General features: G+C 36.5%; 2 protein-coding genes and 1 long non-coding RNA gene across 4 annotated transcripts in view; 1 reads left to right on the forward strand and 2 right to left on the reverse strand.

Annotated features, from left to right (window-relative positions):
* Positions 1–20,042, reverse strand: part of LOC125865716 (putative disease resistance protein RGA3) — a 185,948-nt gene extending 165,906 nt beyond the window's left edge. Inside the window, exons 1-2 of one of the 2 annotated variants that reach the window (XM_049545938.1) lie at positions 19,895–20,042; positions 11,995–12,173 (exon numbers count right to left, since the gene is read on the reverse strand). In XM_049545938.1, the coding sequence (XP_049401895.1) occupies positions 11,995–12,173; positions 19,895–19,966 (251 nt within the window). In that variant the 5' untranslated portion in view covers positions 19,967–20,042. Of the gene's footprint in view, positions 1–3,067; positions 3,229–11,994; positions 12,174–19,894 lie in introns of those variants that run through there. The other variant, XM_049545941.1, reaches the window with a different exon arrangement.
* The window catches only part of LOC125865728 (uncharacterized), a 204,349-nt gene that overhangs the window by 176,795 nt on the left and 6,159 nt on the right, over positions 1–21,395 (forward strand). The window lies entirely within an intron of this gene.
* LOC125865720 (aspartic proteinase 36-like) overlaps positions 13,001–21,395 on the reverse strand; it is a 24,887-nt gene continuing 16,492 nt past the window's right edge. Inside the window, exon 10 of the mRNA XM_049545947.1 lies at positions 13,001–13,377. Within this exon, the coding sequence (XP_049401904.1) occupies positions 13,169–13,377 (209 nt within the window). The 3' untranslated portion in view covers positions 13,001–13,168. The remainder of the gene's footprint in view (positions 13,378–21,395) is intronic.

Below are 21,395 nucleotides of genomic sequence, written 5' to 3' on the forward strand. Positions count from 1 at the left end.
AACATATCAGTCAGAATCGCGGTTGGAAGGGTAAAAACAGAGTGGTAGGGGGGTCAGGATCAGAAACAGGTGGAAGTTTCATCACTCCTCGGCATACAAAACTGGATTTCCCACGATTTAATGGCCAAGAGGACCCTTTGTGATGGTTGAACAGGTGTGAACATTTTTTTCGACACCAACAAACACTGGAAGAAGAAAAGGTTGGACTTGCTTCTTTTCATTTGGAGGGCAATGCACAACTTTGGTTTCTTCAATTAGAGACAGATTTGCCTCAACTATCTTGGGATGACTTCAAACGTCATTGTAACCTTCGTTTTGGCCACCAATCAGAAGTCAGAAATTGGGAGAATTGGCTAAGCTACGCCAGATCGGGTCTGTGCCAGATTACCAAGAAACATTTGAGCAGTTAATTTCGCGGGCTGATACACTTACGCAGTCACAAAAAATTGAACTTTATATCAGCGGTCTTACTGATTATATAGCAATTGAGGTTGAGTTGCATAATCCTCCAGATTTGGCTACGGCGATGAGTTTATTCCGACTTTATGAACGCAAGGAACAACTCATTTGTTCGCAATTGTTAGATGCTTGCAAATCAAAGACAGCAGATTTCTCACCTCAACAACATATCAGATTTGTGAAGAAACTGACCAGATCTGAAATGGAGGAAAGACGACTTAAGGGACTTTGTTTCAACTGTGATGAACCATTCACTCGAGGTCACCAGTGCAAGAAGTTATTCTAGATTGATTTCATTAACGATGAAGAAGAATTACTTTCCACACTTAACGCTTGAGGACAAGCGCGATTTGAAGAAGGGGAGTAATATTAGTACCCTTTTAGTCTACCAACAATTTTATGCATGGAAATTAAATCAGTAGCTATTAATTATGTTTTTCTGTTTTCTCTGTAATAGGTTCTGTAACAGTGTTTTCCTGTAGCAGTTGTTTTCTCTGTAGTAGTAGTTATTAGAAGTTATTAGCAGTAAAGAGGTTATTTTTCCACTTTCTCATTTCAGTAGTAGTGGGAAGTTATTTCCTTGTTATTAGGTGGGTGGTTAATCACCAATGTTGTATTTAAGTTATTTGAATTCAATGGAAAATGGGGAGCATAAAACTAGTCAAGTTTTTGAGTACTTCAAATTCAAGAGATCACAGGTTCTCTCTTAACGAACCAGCACCATAGGTAGAAAAAAGAAAACTTCAGAATTTATCTTGCAACATCCCATAACTAGATCCATAACCGGGGACCATACCATAATTATGCACTAATTAAACGTAACTAATTGTGAACAACTTTGATATAATGTTTCAAGCAAGTTAAAAGCAATTCTAGGGCTGCAGCATATACTAAAATATCATGTATCACATTATTGGCTTAGAATTAATTTCAGTTGTCAAGTTACTGGTTTATAGGGTTGATAGTATGATCTGGGTTATACACCTCTCGTCGCCTACCCCAGTTAGCTATCTAACTACATCGTTTAGCGGGGATAGATAGACTAACTGGCAAGCATTAAGATTTCATCCTATTTCATAACCAAGCAAGGTGTTTGTCTGGGTGTCACTCCTGAACACTAATCACCTCAATCTAATAGGTGGACCGAGCTCTCCATATTCTCTGGTCTAATCTCTCCTCTCTCGATTTTAAGATTAGACACTAAATTTATCTTATGGTGCGCAAGTATAAAATACTAAAACAAGAATATAGAAGTAACTTGTAATGACAACCGAAAATTAATTCAACAACCTTAAATAGTCAACAATCGATTCGTAGCTACAGCCCCAGAACTAGGGCGTTTAGCCACTCATGTTATTAGAAAACAAGAAATTACAATAGTTCATGCAAATTCCGGAAAATAGAAGAGTTAAAGGATTAAAACCTATTACAAACTTGAATTCTTGCTCTTTGCACACTAAATCAGAAGTTGGCCCCGATTATGGAGCCCTAAGGATCTATTTATAATAGTAGGAAAAGTTGGGAACAAATACTACTCAAATTAGGAATCCTACTTAATGTTTAAAACTTGGAAAAGTCGGCAAAAGAGGGACGTGTCGCGCCTCTCACTTGACTCTGACGTCCCCTCCTTGGCGCGTCACGCCTCTCAGTGCGCCTGAGGAGGGACTCTGAAGTACCACCAGTGGCGCGCCGCACCAACCAGTGCGCCAACCACTGGTGGTTTTTGCCTTGGCCATTTTCTTGCACAAGTTTGCTCCTTCTTTCTTCATTCCAACTCCAATTCCTTCGAGTGCTCCTGAAACAACTAATCATGTGTGTTAGTGCATAATTATCACAAGTTATACCAAAAATCAAGTTAACAACTAAAGATCATTCCTCAATCAAATCAATTCATGGGTCAATATAGACAACTTAGACATATAAATATGCCTAAGATCATCAAGTTTGCTCTCTGTCAATGATTTGAGGATTAGTTCAAGAAAGCTTTTTGTTTCTAACATTTCAGGTAGACACAACCAAACTCTCTTTTCAAAGTGTTTCTCGATTTGCTCATCATTAAAAATTCTCTTAGCCACAGTTGTTTTCCCTAAACCCCCCATGCCCACTATGGGAATGGTGCACAGATCAATATCATCTCTCATGGTCAATATCTTCTCCTTTATTTCAGCAACATCCTTGTCTCTACCAACAACATCGGAAGCAACTACGACGGAATCTATTTCTCGAATTGGTAGTTTTTGCCGAGGAGGAACCATCAGTGATTGGAGACCAAGGTCATTGGCTAACTTATTGATAGCTCTCAACTCCTCATTGATGTTGTTGATTTTTCGAGACATTTTTCTCTTAGAATCTGTATGAGAAAAGAAATCACTGACCTTTTTTCATTGGGTTGTTTCGGATCTTCATTTGTCTTTTGAGAGATTCACACCTGAATTCATCAAACACATTTTCAGCATTTTCAGTAACTCTCTCAAGCATCTTGAGACATTGTTCAACAACCTGATCTTCAACTTGTCGTCTTTCAGCATCATGAATGAAAGCTTGAATCAAGGATACATTTTTTGTCAGCATTTCGAGATCTTTCTTGCAGTTCCCTTAAACTTTTGACCTCCTCAATAGTGAGAGAAAGCAACTTTTCAAGCACAACTTGAACAGTAGCACCAATTACAGGATCAGCCATTGTTGTTTTTGCTCCCTCACAAAGTCTTCTTCCTCTTCACCAAAGTCTTCTTTAGTTACTAGAAAAATGAATGGTAGTAATGACTCCAACAATACAAGTATCTCTCAAACAGAAACATGGAGGAGTCAACACTTCTTACCTTTTTTTGGTATATGTAGAAAATATTGTTTATGACTAGATACAATTCCATATGTATTTAATGATGTGACAAATCCCAATTTTTAGGAAAATACTATGACTAAATGTTATTAAGGACATCTCTAACATTTGAAATGCTAGATATTGAAATATTGATTTTTATTTTTCAAGTATATTTTCCTAAAAAGTTAAAACTTACGCGTTGTTAAATAAGTATCGAATTTTTTTCCTGCTAAAATGATTATGGAAGTACTGGACTTTCCCTTTCAAAACAATACATAGAAATATGCAGGAAATGTTAATTTGGAACACATGTTTTATATTTAATCCATCATAGTATGCACTAACATAAGCCAAGATAAATTTCGAAAGGAAAAACAGAGATACATTAAAGAAGCTATCAACTAGACAATGATACAACAGTTAAGAGAATATAAACTGTTTGCTGGAAGTTAGTTAGGTCCATGTCCCCTTCTGCTTTTGTAACTTTTTGGATGTTACAGACGTGGTACAGGTCAAGCCTAACCCCACACAACGTTAAAAAATAATTAAAAAACTGTTTGCTGGAGAAAAAATCTCTATATACAAGAAAAGGCAAGTCTAGCATGTACACAATGCAAGAAAGTCCTCAGCTGACAGATCTTAGTCCAGAATTTTCCACATACAGAATAGTATCTCAATTCCAGTTCCAGCCAAATGCAAATGAATTTCCGAAATGCAATTTCCCTTGACAATCATGACTATGAAACTTCATAGTCTTTTTTGCCATGCCGTTGTTCAACCATCTGAAGCACAAGGGGGGAAAAGTCAGTTTTGGCACACATTTCCTTTTTTGTTACTTCATTTTACGTTTCTTTACTTTTTAAGCGTAACAAAAAAGAATTTATGTATCAGATGCTATTTATCAACACTGTCTCACGTATGTATTTGTTATTTGATTTATGAATCAACATTGTCTTATGTATCACTCACAAATAAGATACAGTACTTCACAAACATACTAAGATAGATAAATAGTAATGTATCATATCCATTTTTTTAAATGAAAATCATACATTCAAATTAATACCACGTGTATTAAATACATATTAATGGCTAAGATAGCAGCCATATGGTGGTGGAGGATACTCTAGGCCTCCTCCCAAAGGTCAGCGAATTTGTAAATTTTATGAGAGTGAATGTTGCAAGAAGGAGGCGGTGTGTGACTATCTATACCAGTAAAGGTGTAAATTGAAGGCAATTGCTTTCTTTTTGTATACTCAGAAAATTCTTTTTTGAGTAAGAAATCGACATGTAGCTAAAATGTTACCACTATAACTTAACTAACAATATGGCAGATTATTTTTTCTTCCGGACCAATGTGCTATGTATGGAGTCGGAGAATTTTGTATTTGAGATTCACAAAACAAATTGTTTGTCCAACAATAATTTCATCACTTTTGTAACCTTCATAACTCACCTCGCTTACCCAAATTCTTGAATGTATCAATATAATCGATATATTCATCTTGTATCAGCCACTTTGATCGAGTAATTTGGAACTTTCACGATTTCGAATTGATGGAGAAGATGAAAATTTAAATTTTGAATTTTGTGAAGCTATTACATATTGGAATGGATTGATATCAATCGGTTATGAGTGATTTGTGGGAAAGAAAATCAATTTTACATTAATATTTCATATTAAGCTCAACAGACAAGTTTTATAATGTATCCGGATGAAACTTATGTATCCGGGTGAAACTTATGTATCCGGATGGCTGATATTTTAAGGGATTTTGTAAAATAGAAACGAGTATTGATAGGATCTAATTTAGGTCTTACAACATGGGATTTATGTAAGTTATACTTAAAATTTAAGATTTTCAAGAAGTTCTACCTTTTTCAAAATTAATTAATTGAGGGTATAATAGGTAAAAAAAATTATCCTTTCTTGATTTGTCAAAATGGACAAGTAAAAAGAGACAAGTAAAACTGAAAAATTGGACAAGTAATTAGGGATAGAGGGAGTAATACATAAATAGGTCTTTCAACTTGGTTTCAACCGACATATTTGCCCTCCAACTTTGGGTTTGCTCAAGTAGGCACATGTGTCCTACATGACATAATACATATAGGACACAAAATTGTCATGTAGACTGCCACGTAGGATAAATGTGTCTATTTGGTCAATTTTATATAAGTTTAAGGGTCATTTGGTGTGAAGGATAATATCAAATAGTTTTGATATTAAATTATAGTGGCACTTAATTTGTTGTTTGGTTGGCAAGTCTGAGATAACTTATCTTGGGATTAATAATTAATATCAAGATAAGTTATTCCTCCCCTTGGGTGGTATGGTATTTCCGGGATAAACTAAGTAAATGACAAAGATATCCCTTAAAACTTTTTTTATACATCACTTTTCACATCCATGTATATTTACATTGTTTTTAGGGAAAATGCACAAGTACCCCCTACACTATGACCGAAATCCCAGAAACACACCTTAACTAAACTAGATCCTATTACCCCCCTGAACCCATTTTTTTTTTGTAATTTTGTGCACCTTTTTGGCTTACGTGGCATCCAAATATCTCCCACGCGCCTCAATTGCGTGGAGTCACGGAGTGTGCCACGTAAGACAAAAGGTGTACAAAATTACAAAAAAAAAAATAAGTTCAGGAGGGTAATAAGACCTTATTTTAGTTAAGGTGTGTCTCTGGGATTTTAGTCATAGTCTAGGGGGTACTTGTGTCTTATCCCTTGTTTTTAATACAATGTATAATAGCATTCACAACCCTCACTATTCCTTCTTTTTATGATAATTTTTCATAATTTTCTATTAAAAGATTACACTATATAAATATAATATTTATTTATGAATTTATTTGACTAATTCTTATGTTTATTTATATTTTAGTTTCTCATAAATCCTTTTTTACTTTAACAAACTTCATATGAAAGTTTTATTTTTAAGCTAATTAAGAAGAAAGTTTTATTTTTAAATACGGTGCCATTGTGAGAATGCACACAAAATAATTAAGCTAAATAAGATGAAAATTTTGTTAGAATGAATGACTAAAGCTTGCAAAGAAAAGGTAAAAGAACTAAACAAAGTGAAGGGTATTTTTGTAAACAAACAACACATTCTAAAATTTATGCAATGCATATTATTTTGAATACAATAAATCAAACACTCAATAAGAAATAATCTCAGCATAACTTATCTCATCATAACTAATCTCATCATAACTTATCCCATCATAACTTGTATTCAAACCAAACGACCCTTAAGTGTCTATTTGTACACACCCAAAATTAAAAGGCATAGATATCAATTGAGACCAAGTTCCACGTAGACAAATAATATCTCAACTCCAGTTCCAGCCAAATGCAAATGAATTTACGAAATGCAATTTCCCTTGACAATCATGACTATGAAACTTCGTAGTCTTTTCCATGCCGTTGTTTCAACCATCTGAAACACAAGAGAAAAAAAATGTCAGTTTTGGCACACATTTCCTTCTTGGAAAATGGAGTCGCAGCAACTAAGAAGAGAGGGGTATAAAAGAAGGAAAGGAATGTCTTCGATCTGGCTCTTGTTCCCTGTAGGTTTATAGCACGCTAGGCTAGCTAAGAAAGGTATTCTATCTTTCTCTTTTTGTTGTTCGGCTCGATAGAATTGTTTAGAATCCTCTCCTAGCTTCCTCTTTCCATAGATATGAAGACTATAAAACGTCGATCAGGTAATGACAAACAACCACTAAACAAAGAGAAATTTTAGGAGAAAGCAAGACCTATCCAGCTTGTGCAATCAGAGGCGGATCCACTACACATGTGGGGTGCACGTGCATCCGTTAATTTTGGAAAAATCATGTATATATATCTTGAGAAACTGACAGAAACTAAATATAATTAACAGTACCCCATGGAAGGAATAAAAGGGTGCTTTGGACTGCTGGTACATGCTAATACAGCCACCCATGCGACCTGGGTTCTATCCGAGCTAGAACCTTCGCCTCTGTGTGCAATCACCGTCCCCAAAGGCACCAATGTAAACAATGTTCCGATAAGTCTAGTGAAAATTAAAGGAAATACTGTTGAAGAGTGAAGACAGGTAACAAAATTTGGAGAAGCCTCTACTATCAATTGAAGTCACATGTTTTACCAAAATGAAATCTGTCTTGCATCTAAGGTGTATGATGAAATGGCTTTGTTACCTATACTATTTCACCAGATAGTCGATAGTAAAGTCGCCTTGCAGAAGGTCGTTTATCCCCCTCTATGTTTCACCTTCTCTTATGCAAAAGAAACTGATTGTAACTGTCAACCATGATAAGCCAATATTATGTGAATCAAATACTTCATTTTCCTAAAGAGAATGAGAAATTGTCTTTATCCAGAGTCAAATTTGCTGAATGAATGCTCTCATATTAAGAGTTCTTCCATTAAATTAGAAGTTGTCATTTACACCCCTAAATATCTGTTATTCCTGATATCTCCTACATGTGGAAAGCAAGTGACACCATAGTTACAATAAATATTTAGAGTTCTTACATAGATATGTACAGCTAATTGGACTTTGTCCAACGTGCTAACACACTATACCCTGTAACGAAGAGCATTATAATATTTGAGGATTGAGAGATAGGCTCTTTTGTTGCACCATAATCGTGCAAAACAAACAATTAAAACAAAGCAAACTATTGGACCTAGGAGATTAACAACTGGGAAGAAGCTTACATGAAGATTTTTGGTCCAATGAGAGTAGAGAATCCTTAAACCAAATGGATGAACGTCCCTCATGGTGCTAGAAACGCAACCAAGCTTACATTGCATTCATACAGAACATAACCAACCTAATTAAACAGTACAGTAATGACCTGCGGAAGAAGCGACAAATTTGTTATAGCATTCCTCTACCAAGTCTAAATGAAAATTTTAGCCAACCTGATTACCAACCATAAATTTGACTTGATATACCACAGCTAGCAACGTTCCAGCATGACATTTGATCTAGGCACCTATGAGAAGGAACATATTTACATTATTAAAGGACGGGAATGTATCTATTCCTCGTTTGATGACGAATAAGAAGAAGAACAGTTAGTTTCAAGTGACAGATAAAAAATTCTGTAATTCTTAAGTACCATAACATGTATTAGTTTGGGGAATGGAAAGTTTGTTAAAAAGAAGGAAAGCAACTCGTGGAAAAGAAAGAACAAAAAAATCGACTCAGAAACTGAAAGAGGAACAGAGACTTACTTAAGTCCTGAATTATGCTTTCACCTACTTTAATTTTTGGAATATGGGAAATGTTGGACCACTGGGAGTTTGAGCCAATCCGATTGGTGCAACTTTCTTCTAACTTTGGGCAGCCTTCAATTTTCAGGTAACGTAATTTGGTGAGGCGTTGCATGGCATCTCCAGATGGCAGATGCTCTAGTTTCTCGCATTTCTGTAAAACTAACTCCTGCAAAGAAACAAGGTTGCCGAGCCCATCCGACAGTGTTTCTAACAATGGACAATCCTGTATCTGGAGATGCCGTAATTTGGGCATGGCAACTGAGAAGTCCAGATGTTGTAGCCGTTTGCACCTCACTAACGTTAATCTTTCAAGAGAAGCAAGGTTGTCAAATTTATGAGGAAGAGCCTCGATTCCGAATCGATATATTTGGATCTCTGTTAGGTCAGAGAGTTGCATAAGCTGATAGGGCAGAGAATCCCAGTGCAAATGTCCTACCACACACAAAAAACGAAGGGACAACAGCTGTTGAATGCCATTGAAAATCAATTGGAATGCCTCAAAATCCACCATCTCTGAGAAAGGACCAATTTCCAAATGCCGTAACCCAGTGAGACGGTAAAGGTCCCCTGCGGGTACACTAATCAATTTGGGACATTCTGATAGATACACATCAAAAAGTAAAGGCATTTCTCCCACATGTATAGGGAAGGAAACTAAGTTGTTACAGTAGCAGACCATCAAAGATTCCAGAGACCAACAATGCTCTAGCATCCCACTTGGTAAACTGGTCAATCCATCACAGTTCCATAACTGAAAACTTTGGAGGGAAGTCAAATAATTCTCTCCACTGGGAACAGGAAAGGAACTGAAATTGGTGCAGCGGTAAATCTTTAAGCTCTTAAGAGAACGGAGACTGTATAAGCTTTGTGGCAATTCACGAAACTCTCCACAGTCTGAGACCAATAGGTGTTGAAGAGAAACCTTGTTGCGTAGCATCTCATCTGGAAAACAAGTGAGCTCTTTCACATCATAAACACTAAGCTTTACGAGAGATGTCAATTTACTGCACAAGTTCAACAATGGCATTTCACTGTCAACTCTTTCAATTCTTAATTCACGGAGGATTTCAAATTGACTTGGAGTAATTTTTAACAATGGACAGCTACTAATCCTCAACTTCTCAAGCAGAGGAAACATTCTTACTCCAATTTCATCTCCCTTCCACTCAATAAGGCTAGACATATCCTTCAATACTAGTTCAGTCAATGATGGGAACACTTGGACATTGCTGCTTGATCCAATATTGTTACCATCAATACCATAAAAAGTAGTTCCGATGCATTCAACCTTATGTAACCCTAATAGCTCAAGATGCCGAAGCAATTTCAGTTGGCCAAGCCATGGAATTTCTTTGCATCTTTTGCAACCACTTAATTTCAACTTGACCAAATTTGGTAGAGATTCTTCTCTGAACCATGAAGGAAATCTAGTACCTAAATAGTTCTTGACTTCTAAGGTTTTCAAGTTAGTATGCGGTTGAAGACCATCCAACACATGCTCAACAATGGTTTCACAGCCTTCTGGTTCATCGTGGAACCACACATATGCCAGCTTGTAGATATTCGATTTCTCTTGTAAATATGCTGTTCGAGCTTCTTCAATACTACAGACCAATTCCAGCTCATTGATCGTCAATTCACCTTTAAGGTTCTTCAAACAACCTAATTCTCCTATTCGACGCCCTTTCTCTAACCCCACATTGAAATACTGCAGGGTCTGAAGACAAGTCAATTGTCCCATGTTAAGTGGCAACTGAGATCGAGAATAGCAGTAAATGTGTCTCAAACTTATCATATTTCCCATCTCATATGGAAGTTCCTTGAGTGAATAGCAGTCATTGACTCTAAATGTTTGCAAATTGTAGAGCTTGCAAATGGAGTTGGGCAAGGCTTTTATCTTAGTGTCCGAGACATCAAGATATCTCAAGTATATTAGCTTGCCGATTTTGGCTGGCAGCTCCTTGATTCCTGAACTGGACAAATTTAAAACTCTCAAGAACTTAAAGCTCAACAGCATAGCTTCCGATATATGATTGCTTCTCCAGAACAGTGTGTACAAACGTCCTGGCTCATTTATCTTATCTATTTGATCACTTGGTGAGTCCCATCCAAAGTATCGCGCATGAGAAAGATTTTCTCCACCATCGCCGTTCGGATCAATTAGTTTAGATTTTAAGATATCTCCAGCCAAATCATGCACAAGATCGTGCATCTTACAGTGTGTTATATTGTTATGCTCATCTAGCTTAACATCTTGCAGCAAGGAATACCGCAACAAGATTTGAAAGAACTTGTTCCCGATGTCCTCCATCACGGTGGTCTCTTGACATGGATGAAGAAAGCCTTCTGCCATCCATAGTTGGATCAGTTGGTCCTTTTCAAACTCAAGGTCTTTTGGAAACATTGCAAAGTAAGCAAAGCATTTTTTCAGATGTGGATATGGTAGATAATCATAGCTGAGTTTTAGGATTTTCTTTATGCTATTTTCTCCATTATCATCTTCACCTGCAACAAGGGGGTTTCCATCAAGAATTGCCTGCCATTCATGTTTTTCCTTACTGCGTAAGAGGCCTCCCAATACACTTGCAGCCAACGGTAGACCTTGGCACATTTTAACAATCCTGTTGCCCATGCTTGCTAATTCCTCTGGAATTTCCCCATCAACAAACGCTCTTTGTTTGAAAATGGACCGACAATGATCTTCTGCTAGTTTTTCCAACTTATGAGGACCTACTGCTGCTACTGTGGACGCCACCTGTTCCATACGAGTAGTCACGAGAATGAAGTTTCCCCGGGAAGTATTTATTCCTCTCAAGGTATCCACAAACTCATTCCACAATGTAGAGTCAACACACCACAAATCATCCAGGACAAGCAAATACTTCCTTCCTGTCAGTTCATCTCGGAGCTTCTTGACAATTATATCTCTGCTCTGGACCTTAACTTTCCTCTCTGTCAATGATTCGAGGATCAGTTTAAGAAAGCTCTTAGTCTCCGACATTTCAGGTAGACACAACCAAACTCTCTTTTCAAAGATTTGCTTGATGTGTTCGTCATTGTAAATTCTCTTTGCGACAGTTGTTTTCCCTAAACCTCCCATACCCACTATTGGAATGGTTGACAGAACAACATCCTCTCTCATGGTCAATATCTTCTCCTTTATTTCAGCAACATCTTTGTCTCTACCAACAACATCCAAAGCAACTACTACAGAATCTGTTTCTCGAATTAGTAGTATTTGCCGAGGAGGAACCATCAATGATTGGAGACCAAGGTCTTTGGCTAACTTATTGATAGCCGTCAACTCCTCATTGATGTTGTTGATTTTTTGAGACATTTTGCTCTTAAAAGCTGTATGAGAAAAGAAATCACTGACCTTTTTCATTGGATTGTTTCTAATCTTCACTCGTCTTTTGAGAGACTCATACCTGAATTCGTCAAACACCTTATCAGCATTTTCAGCAACTCTCTCAAGCATCTTGAGCCATTTTTCCACAGCCTGATCTTCGACTTGTCGTCTTTCAGCATCATGAATGAAAGCTTGGATCAAGGATACATATTTTGTCAGCATTTCGAGATCTTTCTTGCAGTTCCTTAAACTTTTGAACTCCTCAGTAGTGGGAGAAAGCAACTTGTCAAGCAAAACTTGAGCAGTAGCACCAATTACAGGATCGGCCATTACTGTGTTTGCTCCTTCACAAAATGTTCTTCCTCTGTACCAAAGTCTTCTTTACCTAAATAAAGACAATAATTCATACTTCACAATAATTATAACAGTGAAGAAAATGGTTGGTTGTGATGATTCCAGAGACACATCTATCTCTGAAAACACAAACATAGAGTCAACACTTCTTATTTTTGTTTGGAAAATATAGTTTACAAATAAAAATGAAATATTGAAAATCATTCGACTTGGTTAAATTGATAATAAATCCTTAAATTTTTTATCACCTTTATATTCGAGAGGGGTTTAGTTGTTTTCCTATATTGTCTTCTTTTGATTCCACCATCACCTGTTGTTGATTGTGTTTAGGTTATCGCATTATTTTGTGGTTGTTAATATGTTGTACTCAAGCCGAGGAACATCTGGAAACAGTCTCCTTACCACCACAAGATAGGGGAATGGTCTACATACAATCTATCCTCCCCAATCCCCACTTATGAAATTTCACAGGGTATGTGGTTGTTGGTGTTTATATTATTCTCTGTAAAATTAGTCACAGCATTTTCTGCTGTGTCTACTGGGCAAATATTTCTCCAAGCATAGAACGTAAAATTCAAATTGCAAACAGATTCATACCCACTGCAAATGACAATTAAAAATCCTCATCGCGAGGGAAAAAACGCAGTATCATTCTCAGCATTACAGACGAAAATCACAAAGCATGAATCACTTAACTGACTACAACAGTGAATTGCTTTTACATGGTTATAATGTTATACACAAACTTTTGTTCTGTAAGAACCCAATGCCTTCTGACATTTTACCTCTACAACTTGATCATAAGAAGCAAGAGCTGAAAAAAGAATTGCCTTGCTTCCAACATAATCCTCATAATCCTTCCAACTGCGATCTATTGATATTATAATTAGCAGAGTATATCAAATATCAAGGAAAATGACGAGAAGCATTGAAGTCAAGCTACACAAGTAGGAACCAATCATCAGCTCCCAAAAAAGTAGAAGAAGAGCATTAGTTCTAGCTAGTGGCAGATTGAAGGGAACACTTCTTGGTGAACTGCTAACATATTGTCCAGCATTCATGAATTCATCCTTGCCCGAGGTTATAGACACATTCACAGGTGATGAACCTATAACAAAAGCATTTTATATAAGTGACTGACATCAGAGCTCCCTCCTTATAGAGAATTGCTAAGGTGTAGATATTCATCAACGATCTCTAAGCAAGGAGGCAGTATGGAGAAGTAAGCAATGAGAATCGAATTTTAAAAGCTGGTACTTACAATCATATTCTGCCCATCCAATTCTTTGTCGGGCCAAGTCATATACAATGATCTTATCTTTAAGAACAAGATCTGTAAAAGAAGAGAGAGAAGTGAGTGTCAAGTAGATTCAATCGTTACTCTAGATTCTATATAGTCTGGCAGTAATGACGCAAGCAATGCAATTAGGGGTAGTTAAGTTGTGGTATTGAAGCAAATAATCCCAACATATAATTCCTCATAAGATAATACAGTGTTCGGTTGGTCAAAGTGATCACCGGACAATTGATTTATAGTTTGTAGTAACCACCACATAATAAGTGCTTCAGTATTAATCATTGCATAAACAATATATCCTTGCATTATAATCCCCATATAACTAGTAAGTGAACCAAACAACCCCCTAGGGAACCAGCAAAGATACATATTGTACGAGAAAACTACATCATGACATCAATATTTCCACTCCAAGTCACATAGAACATATGACTCCTATAACCACTTGATCGTCTCACTTTTACCTAGCATGAGATCATATATCAAGGACACCCAATCCCTCCCCCCTCCCCCACCAACCTCCTCTTCTCGCATGAGGGATATAGTATTACATAGTTGTTTCAAAGAATGGAGCATCTCATAGGGTATTAGGAGAAGATAGTCAAGCACACATAAAGTTGATCCATATTGCATTATATTCATCACTTCTCACAACAAATACTAGTTTTACCTTTGGTCTATGGCCACATGCCAATTGTCAAAATTGCCACTTTTGATTTGAGTTTTCAACAGTGGACTATTGGAAACTATACAAACACTTTAGACCTCATCCCTTCAATTTGAGTTCACTGTTACTTGCTACATGAAAGGAATGAACAAGATACAAGCCTAAACAAATAATTCAGTTTCACTATTTACACACAGAGCCAAGATATACAAAAGGCTGCTACATTATGTCCATGAACTACGTTACACCAAGAACTGTGCATCTGTTTCTACAACTGCTCTAGCAGACGACAATCTCCCTAGCCTATACAAGTACTTCTGAACCAACATTATCACAGAAACAGAAAGATCATAGCACAAGGTGTTTTCTATAATACAGACAGAACCTTTAGAAATGGAAGTGCAACCACATTCACAATATAATCTTTCTTTCCACTAATCAGCTTTCCATGAATTCCACTTTCTGCTCTCTTTGAACATCAGAGAACAACTGCCTGTGATAGATGTCTATACATGCTACCTTTCGGCTTATTTACAATTGTTTAACCTCACTGAAACCTCACTATGATAGCCTAAAGCTTCGAAGGATTTTATAAGAGCAAAGAACCAAGAAAATCTAGTAATAGCAGGAAATGCATCTGGGCTAAGAAGGAAGCATATTTTTCATCCATGACTTGAGAAAGTAGTTGACAGCATAAAGGAGAATTCTTTGACTCTTTCAAATGAACATCAACATGCAAGGGACTGAAACTCCCAAACTTCAACGAAAATTTGTTAAGCACCCACAATACTCAAGCACACATGCATAAAGATTATCACCCACAATGTTATGCACCCACTAATGAAGTTAATATGTAGATGAAGCACGAAGTAACCATTTATCCAGAAACCAACCTCCTAAGATTGTTAATCCTAGATCATTTTCTTCAAAGATAACACACCACATAGCAGCACCTTCCTGTTAAACACATAAAATAGAGTCACTTATCTTTGAAGTTCATAAAAATTAGAAGATAAAAGTAACTTGGTTATATGACCTTTTAGTAGAAGATGTTTAAATACAAAATATGCAGGTTCTAACACTCACCAAAAAGCCCTTATGAGCAAGGTAGTCTGCTGGTCTTAAATCCATGGATGCATCACCAGCAAAGTTTAGAGACACTGGAGGAAAAATATCCTCGATGCTGTTTGAGAAATAGGGGGACATGCTCAAGTCACCAAAGAGGTGTGTATAGACCATTTAAGTTCTTATAACTACGATTAAACATTCATTGAAAACAAAAAAACAACCTTGAAGAAACTAGATAGCACGGCCTTTTCCCTGATATGATTGGCCTGGCTGAAGGTGAAACAATTGCAGTTATCTGCAGATGAATAAGTTAAAACAAAAGTAGAGAGAACTTGTTAATTAGTGATGCCCATCTGATCTGCGCATTTTAGTGATTCGACTTTGCTGTTTCTCAAAGTAACTCCAAGAAGCAAGAAGGATTCAAACTTCACCAAAGATCAAGGATCCTATATAGAGATTTTCTATATCCATTGTAACTTAATCATAATGTTTTTTGAATATTTTGTGCTGCTCTAGCATGTCTTATTTTTTTTTTATGACAAGGGAGACCAAATGTCTTTATGAACTAAATACCTTCTATTAGGATTTAGATAGATTCTTTTTTGGAGGTTTAATCATTATATTTCTTGATTATTATTTAAATTGACTTCTTCTTGCTAGAATTGTTTACGTAATTGTACTTTTGATGATTTTGATTACTTGATCACCAATTATATTGCCAAGGTAATTTAAGTTTACCAGGAAGAAGGAGAATTCAAGTCTAAAACCTGAATTGGATAGCCTTTGATTATACGGAGTCCGTTGATTATATTTGATTAATACTGACTAGAATCCCCACCGGAAAAGATGGTGATTATATAGGGGACAGATATATACCACTGACCTTAAGCATTCATCTTTAGATCAAGACTAATTCTGGATTATAATCGTAGCCTATGGTCCATAGGTATAACTTATAAGTTAATGGGCAAATATAACAGGTTCACTCAACAAAGAAATATAATTGTGGAAATTAATTTAAGAATCTTGGAGCAAATCGGGAAAAAAAACACTTACAGCACTGATAAAGGGTTCATAAGCTTCTGACGCAAGATAAACTAAAGTAGTACCAGAATCAACAATAGTTCCTCGATCATTAGAGGACACAAAAACTCCTGGATCAACAGGTAAAATTTGCCCATTAACAGCAATGCTCTGCAGATATACAGTGTAGTGAACCCTGCACGATTGGAGAAAAGAAACAAATAGATGACACCTCAACGATCCTCTTTCTGAGTACACACTATTAACAATGCAAATAACTGATTGGAAGCACAAGCATGTCAGAGAACATCAAAAACTATCAAAAGTGGAATAAGTGTTGAGTACATGAAAGTAACCTATATGTTTGGGTAAGTTACATATAGTTACCTATATGTGCAGAGCAATCCATCTGGCATTCAAAACTAAATTGATGGATATATTGAAAGATTTTCACGTATTGATGNCTGTGAGACGGTGAAGGCTCCCTGCAGGTACACTTTCCAATTTGGGACATTTTGATATATTCAAATATGAAAGTGAAGGCATTCCCCACACATGTAAAGGCAAGGAAACCAAGTTGTTACATTTGTTGACATTCAGAGATTCCAAAGACCGACAATGCTCTAGCAGTCCGCTTGATAAACTAGTCAATCCATCACAATTGTATAACCGAAGTTTTAGGAGGGAAGTCAAATGATTCTCTCCTCTGGAAACAGGAATGGAACTGAAATTGGTGCAGTCGCCAATACTTAAGCTCTTAAGTGAACGGAGATTGTACAAGCTCTGGGGCAATTCACAAAACTCTCCACAATTCAAGACCAAAAGATGTTCAAGAGAGAAATTGTTGCGTAGTATCTCATCTGTAAGACAAGTGAGCTGTTTCACATCTCTGATAATAAGCATTACAAGAGATGTCAAGTTGCTGCACAAGTTCAACAATGGAATTTCACTGTCAACTCCTTCAATGCTCAATTCACGTAGGATCTCAAATTGATTTGGAGTACTTTTTAGCAAAGGACAGTTCCTAATCGTCAACTTCTTAAGCACAGGAAACATTCTAACTCCAAGTCTGTCTCTACCAACATTTCCTTTTGGTAACAATTGCACTTCCTTCCACTCAGTAAGGCTAGGCATATCCTCCAATAATAGTTCTTTGAGTAACGGAAACACTTGGATATTGGTGTTATTTCTACTTGATCCATTATCGTTACCATAAAATGTAGGTTCGATGTATTCCACCTTATGGAACCCTACCAGCTCAAGATGCTGAAGGAATTTCAGTTGACCAAGCGATGGAATTCCTTTGCACCTTTTGCAACCACTTAATTTCAACCTGACCAAATTTGGTAGAAACTCTTCACTGAACCATGAAGGAAATCTAGTCCCCATATATTCCACTACCGCTAAAGTTTTCAAGTTAGGATGCGGTTGAAGACCATCCAACACATACTCATCACTGGTCTCACATCCTTCTGGTTCATCATGGGACCACACATATTTCAGCTTGTAGATTTTTGGTTTCTCTTGTAGGTACGCTGTTTGAGCTACTTCTCTATTGCATACCAATTGGAGACCTTCAATCGTCAATTCACCTCTCAGGTTTTTCAAATGACCTATTTCTTCTATTCGACGGCCTTTCTCTGAACCCACTTTGAAAAACTGTAGGGTCTGAAGACAAGTCAATTTCCCCATGTTAAATGGCATCTGAAAATGCTTATTATCCATACACAGAGAATTGTAATAAACGTGTCTCAAACTAATCATATTTGCCATTTCATCTGGAAGCTCCTTCAGTAAAAAGCATTTACTAACTCTCAAAGTTTGCATACTGTACAGCTTGCAAATGGAGTTGGGCAAGGCTTTGATCCCACTGTAGGAGAGATCAAGATATCTCAAGTATACTAACTTGCCAATTGAGGCTGACAACTCCTTGATGCCTGATCTGGACAAATTTAAAACTCTCAAGAACTGAAAGCTAAATAGCACATCATTAGGTATATTGCTTCTCGAGAACAATGCGCACAAACGTCCTGGCTCATTTATCTTATCTATTTGATCAATTGGTGAGTCTGATCCAAAATATCGAACTTGAGAAGAAATTTCACCAACATCTCCTTTCGGATCAAATAGTTTAGATTTTAAGATATCTCCAGCCAAATCATGCACAAGATCATGCATCTTACCGTGTGTTATAACGTTGTGCTCATCTAGCTTAACATCTTGCAGCAAGGAATTTTGCAACAAGATTTGAAAAAACTTGTGCCCAACATCTTCCATCACAATGGTCTCTTGACATGGATGGAGAAAGCCTTCTGCCATCCAGAGTTGGATTAGTTGGTCCTTTTCAAACTCAAAATCTTTTGGAAACATTGCAAAGTAAGCAAAACATTTTTTCAGGTGCGGAGATGGTAGATAAACATAGCTGAGTTTTAGAATTTTTTTAATGCTATTTTCTCCAAGATCATCTTCATGTGCAACAAGGGAGTTGCTATCAAGAATTGCCTGCCATTCATGTTTTTCCTTGTTGCGTATGAGGCCTCCCAACACACCTGCTGCCAACGGTAGACCTTGACACATTTCAACAATCCTGTTCTCCATGATTACCATTTCCTCTGGAACTTCCCCATCAACAAACGCTCTTTGTTTGAAAATGGACCAACAATGATCATCTGCTAATTTTCCCAACAAATGAAGATCTACAGCTACTGTGGATGCCACCAGTTTCATACGAGTCGTCACAAGAATGCAGTTTCCTCTGGTTGTGTTTATTCCCTTCAAAGTGTCCAAGAACTCATGCCACAATGTTGGGTCAACACGCCACAAATCATCCAGGACAAGCAAATACTTTCTTCCTGCCAGTTCATCTCGGAGCTTCTTGACTATTATATCTCTACTCTGGACCTCAAGTTTCCTCTCTGTCAATGATTCGAGGATCAGTTCAAGAAAGCTTTTTGTTTCTGACATTTCAGGTAGACACAACCAAACTCTCTTTTCAAAGTGTTTCTCGATCTGCTCATCATTAAAAACTCTCTTAGCCACAGTTGTTTTCCCTAAACCCCCCATGCCCACTATGGGAATGGTGCACAGATCAATATCATCTCTCATGGTCAATATCTTCTCCTTTATTTCAGCAACATCCTTGTCTCTACCAACAACATCGGAAGCAACTACTACAGAATCTGTTTCTCGAATTGGTAGTATTTGCCGAGGAGGAACCATCAGTGATTGGAGACCAAGGTCATTGGCTAACTTGTTGATAGCTCTCAACTCCTCATTGATGTTGTTGATTTTTCGAGACATTCTTCTCTTAAAATCTGTATGAGAAAAGAAATCACTGACCTTTTTCATTGGGTTGTTTCGGATCTTCACTTGTCTTTTGAGAGATTCATACCTGAATTCATCAAACACATTTTCAGCATTTTCAGTAACTCTCTCAAGCATCTTGAGCCATTGTTCAACAACCTGATCTTCAACTTGTCGTCTTTCAGCATCATGAATGAAAGCTTGAATCAAGGATACATTTTTTGTCAGTATTTCGAGATCTTTCTTGCAGTTCCCTAAACTTTTGACCTCCTCAATAGTGAGAGAAAGCAACTTTTCAAGCACAACTTGAACAGTTGCACCAATTACAGGATCAGCCATTGTTGTTTTTGCTCCCTCACAAAGTCTTCTTCCTCTGCACCAAAGTCTTCTTTAGTTACTAGAAAAATGAATGGTAGTAATGACTCCAACAATACAAGTATCTCTCAAACAGAAACATGGAGGAGTCAACACTTCTTACCTTTTATTGGTATATGTAGAAAATATTGTTTATGACTAGATACAATTCCATACGTATTTAATGATGTGACAAATATCAATTTTTAGGAAAATACTATGATTAAATGTTATTAAGGACATCTCTAACATTAAAAATGCTAGAAATTGAAATATTGATTTTTATTTTTCGAGTATGTTTTCCTAAAAAGTTAGAACTTACGAGTTGTTAAATAAGTATCGAAATTTTTTTTTCCTGCTAAAATGACTATGGAAGTACTGGACTTTCCCTTTCAAAACAATCATATATATCATTCATATATATATTATATATATTAGGGAAAATGCATAAGTACCCTCCAGCCTATACCCGAAATCCCAGAGACACACCTAACCTTTACTAAGATCCTATTACCCCCCGAACTTATTTTATATGTAATATTCTACCCCTTTTTGGCCTACGTGGCACTATCTTTGTGGGCCCAGTGCATGTTGACATTTTTTTCAAGATAGTGCCACGTAGGCAGAAAAGGGGTAAAATATTATAGATAAATTATGTTCAGGGGGGTAATAGGACCTTAGTAAAGGTTAGGTGTGTCTCTGAGATTTCGGGCATAGGCTGGGGGGGTACTTATGCATTTTCCCTATATATTATTATAAGTGGAAAGCTCCTAACTTAAAAGTTGAATTACCATTCTGCCCTTATTTTATCTCTAAACTAAATAAAATATTAATATATAATTAATTTAATATTAAATAATAATTTTATTTAAATTCATGCCTCTAGACACAATGGTTCAAATTCTTTGGGAAACAGTTACAATGAAGAGGAAAGACCAAAAGTTCCATTTTCCTTAATAAATGTGTATATCAATTCTTCTTTATCAAAAAACAATTTAAATTTTGGCTTGGGACTTGTGTCAGTGACTATTTCTTATTACCGTTTGTTGTTAATAGAGAAAAGATATACAAGAAGTAGCAAAGACACTAAAGGTTATTTCTTTCATATTGAATCTTTATGTTTTTTCTTTTTTATTACTTTATTTGTTTAATCTTGAATTTTTTTATTGTATTTTAATATATTTTCTTCAAGTTTTTGATCTTGTTTTCATCAAATTGTGCTAATAATCTGTAATACAATTTGTCTGTATTGTTTAATTTTGTGTGGTTTTTTTAGTGCTATGTGCTTTTGATTCTTCTTTCTTAATGTTTAGTGATTTTGATGTATTCTTTGAGTATCATCTTTTTTGTTAGTTTTATGGTATTTGATTTGCTTAGCCTCAGTGTGCTTTCTATCTAGACTAGAAAAGGTTTT

The sequence above is a fragment of the Solanum stenotomum genome, chromosome 5 (assembly GCF_019186545.1).
Source record: "Solanum stenotomum isolate F172 chromosome 5, ASM1918654v1, whole genome shotgun sequence".
Lineage (NCBI taxonomy): Eukaryota > Viridiplantae > Streptophyta > Magnoliopsida > Solanales > Solanaceae > Solanum > Solanum stenotomum.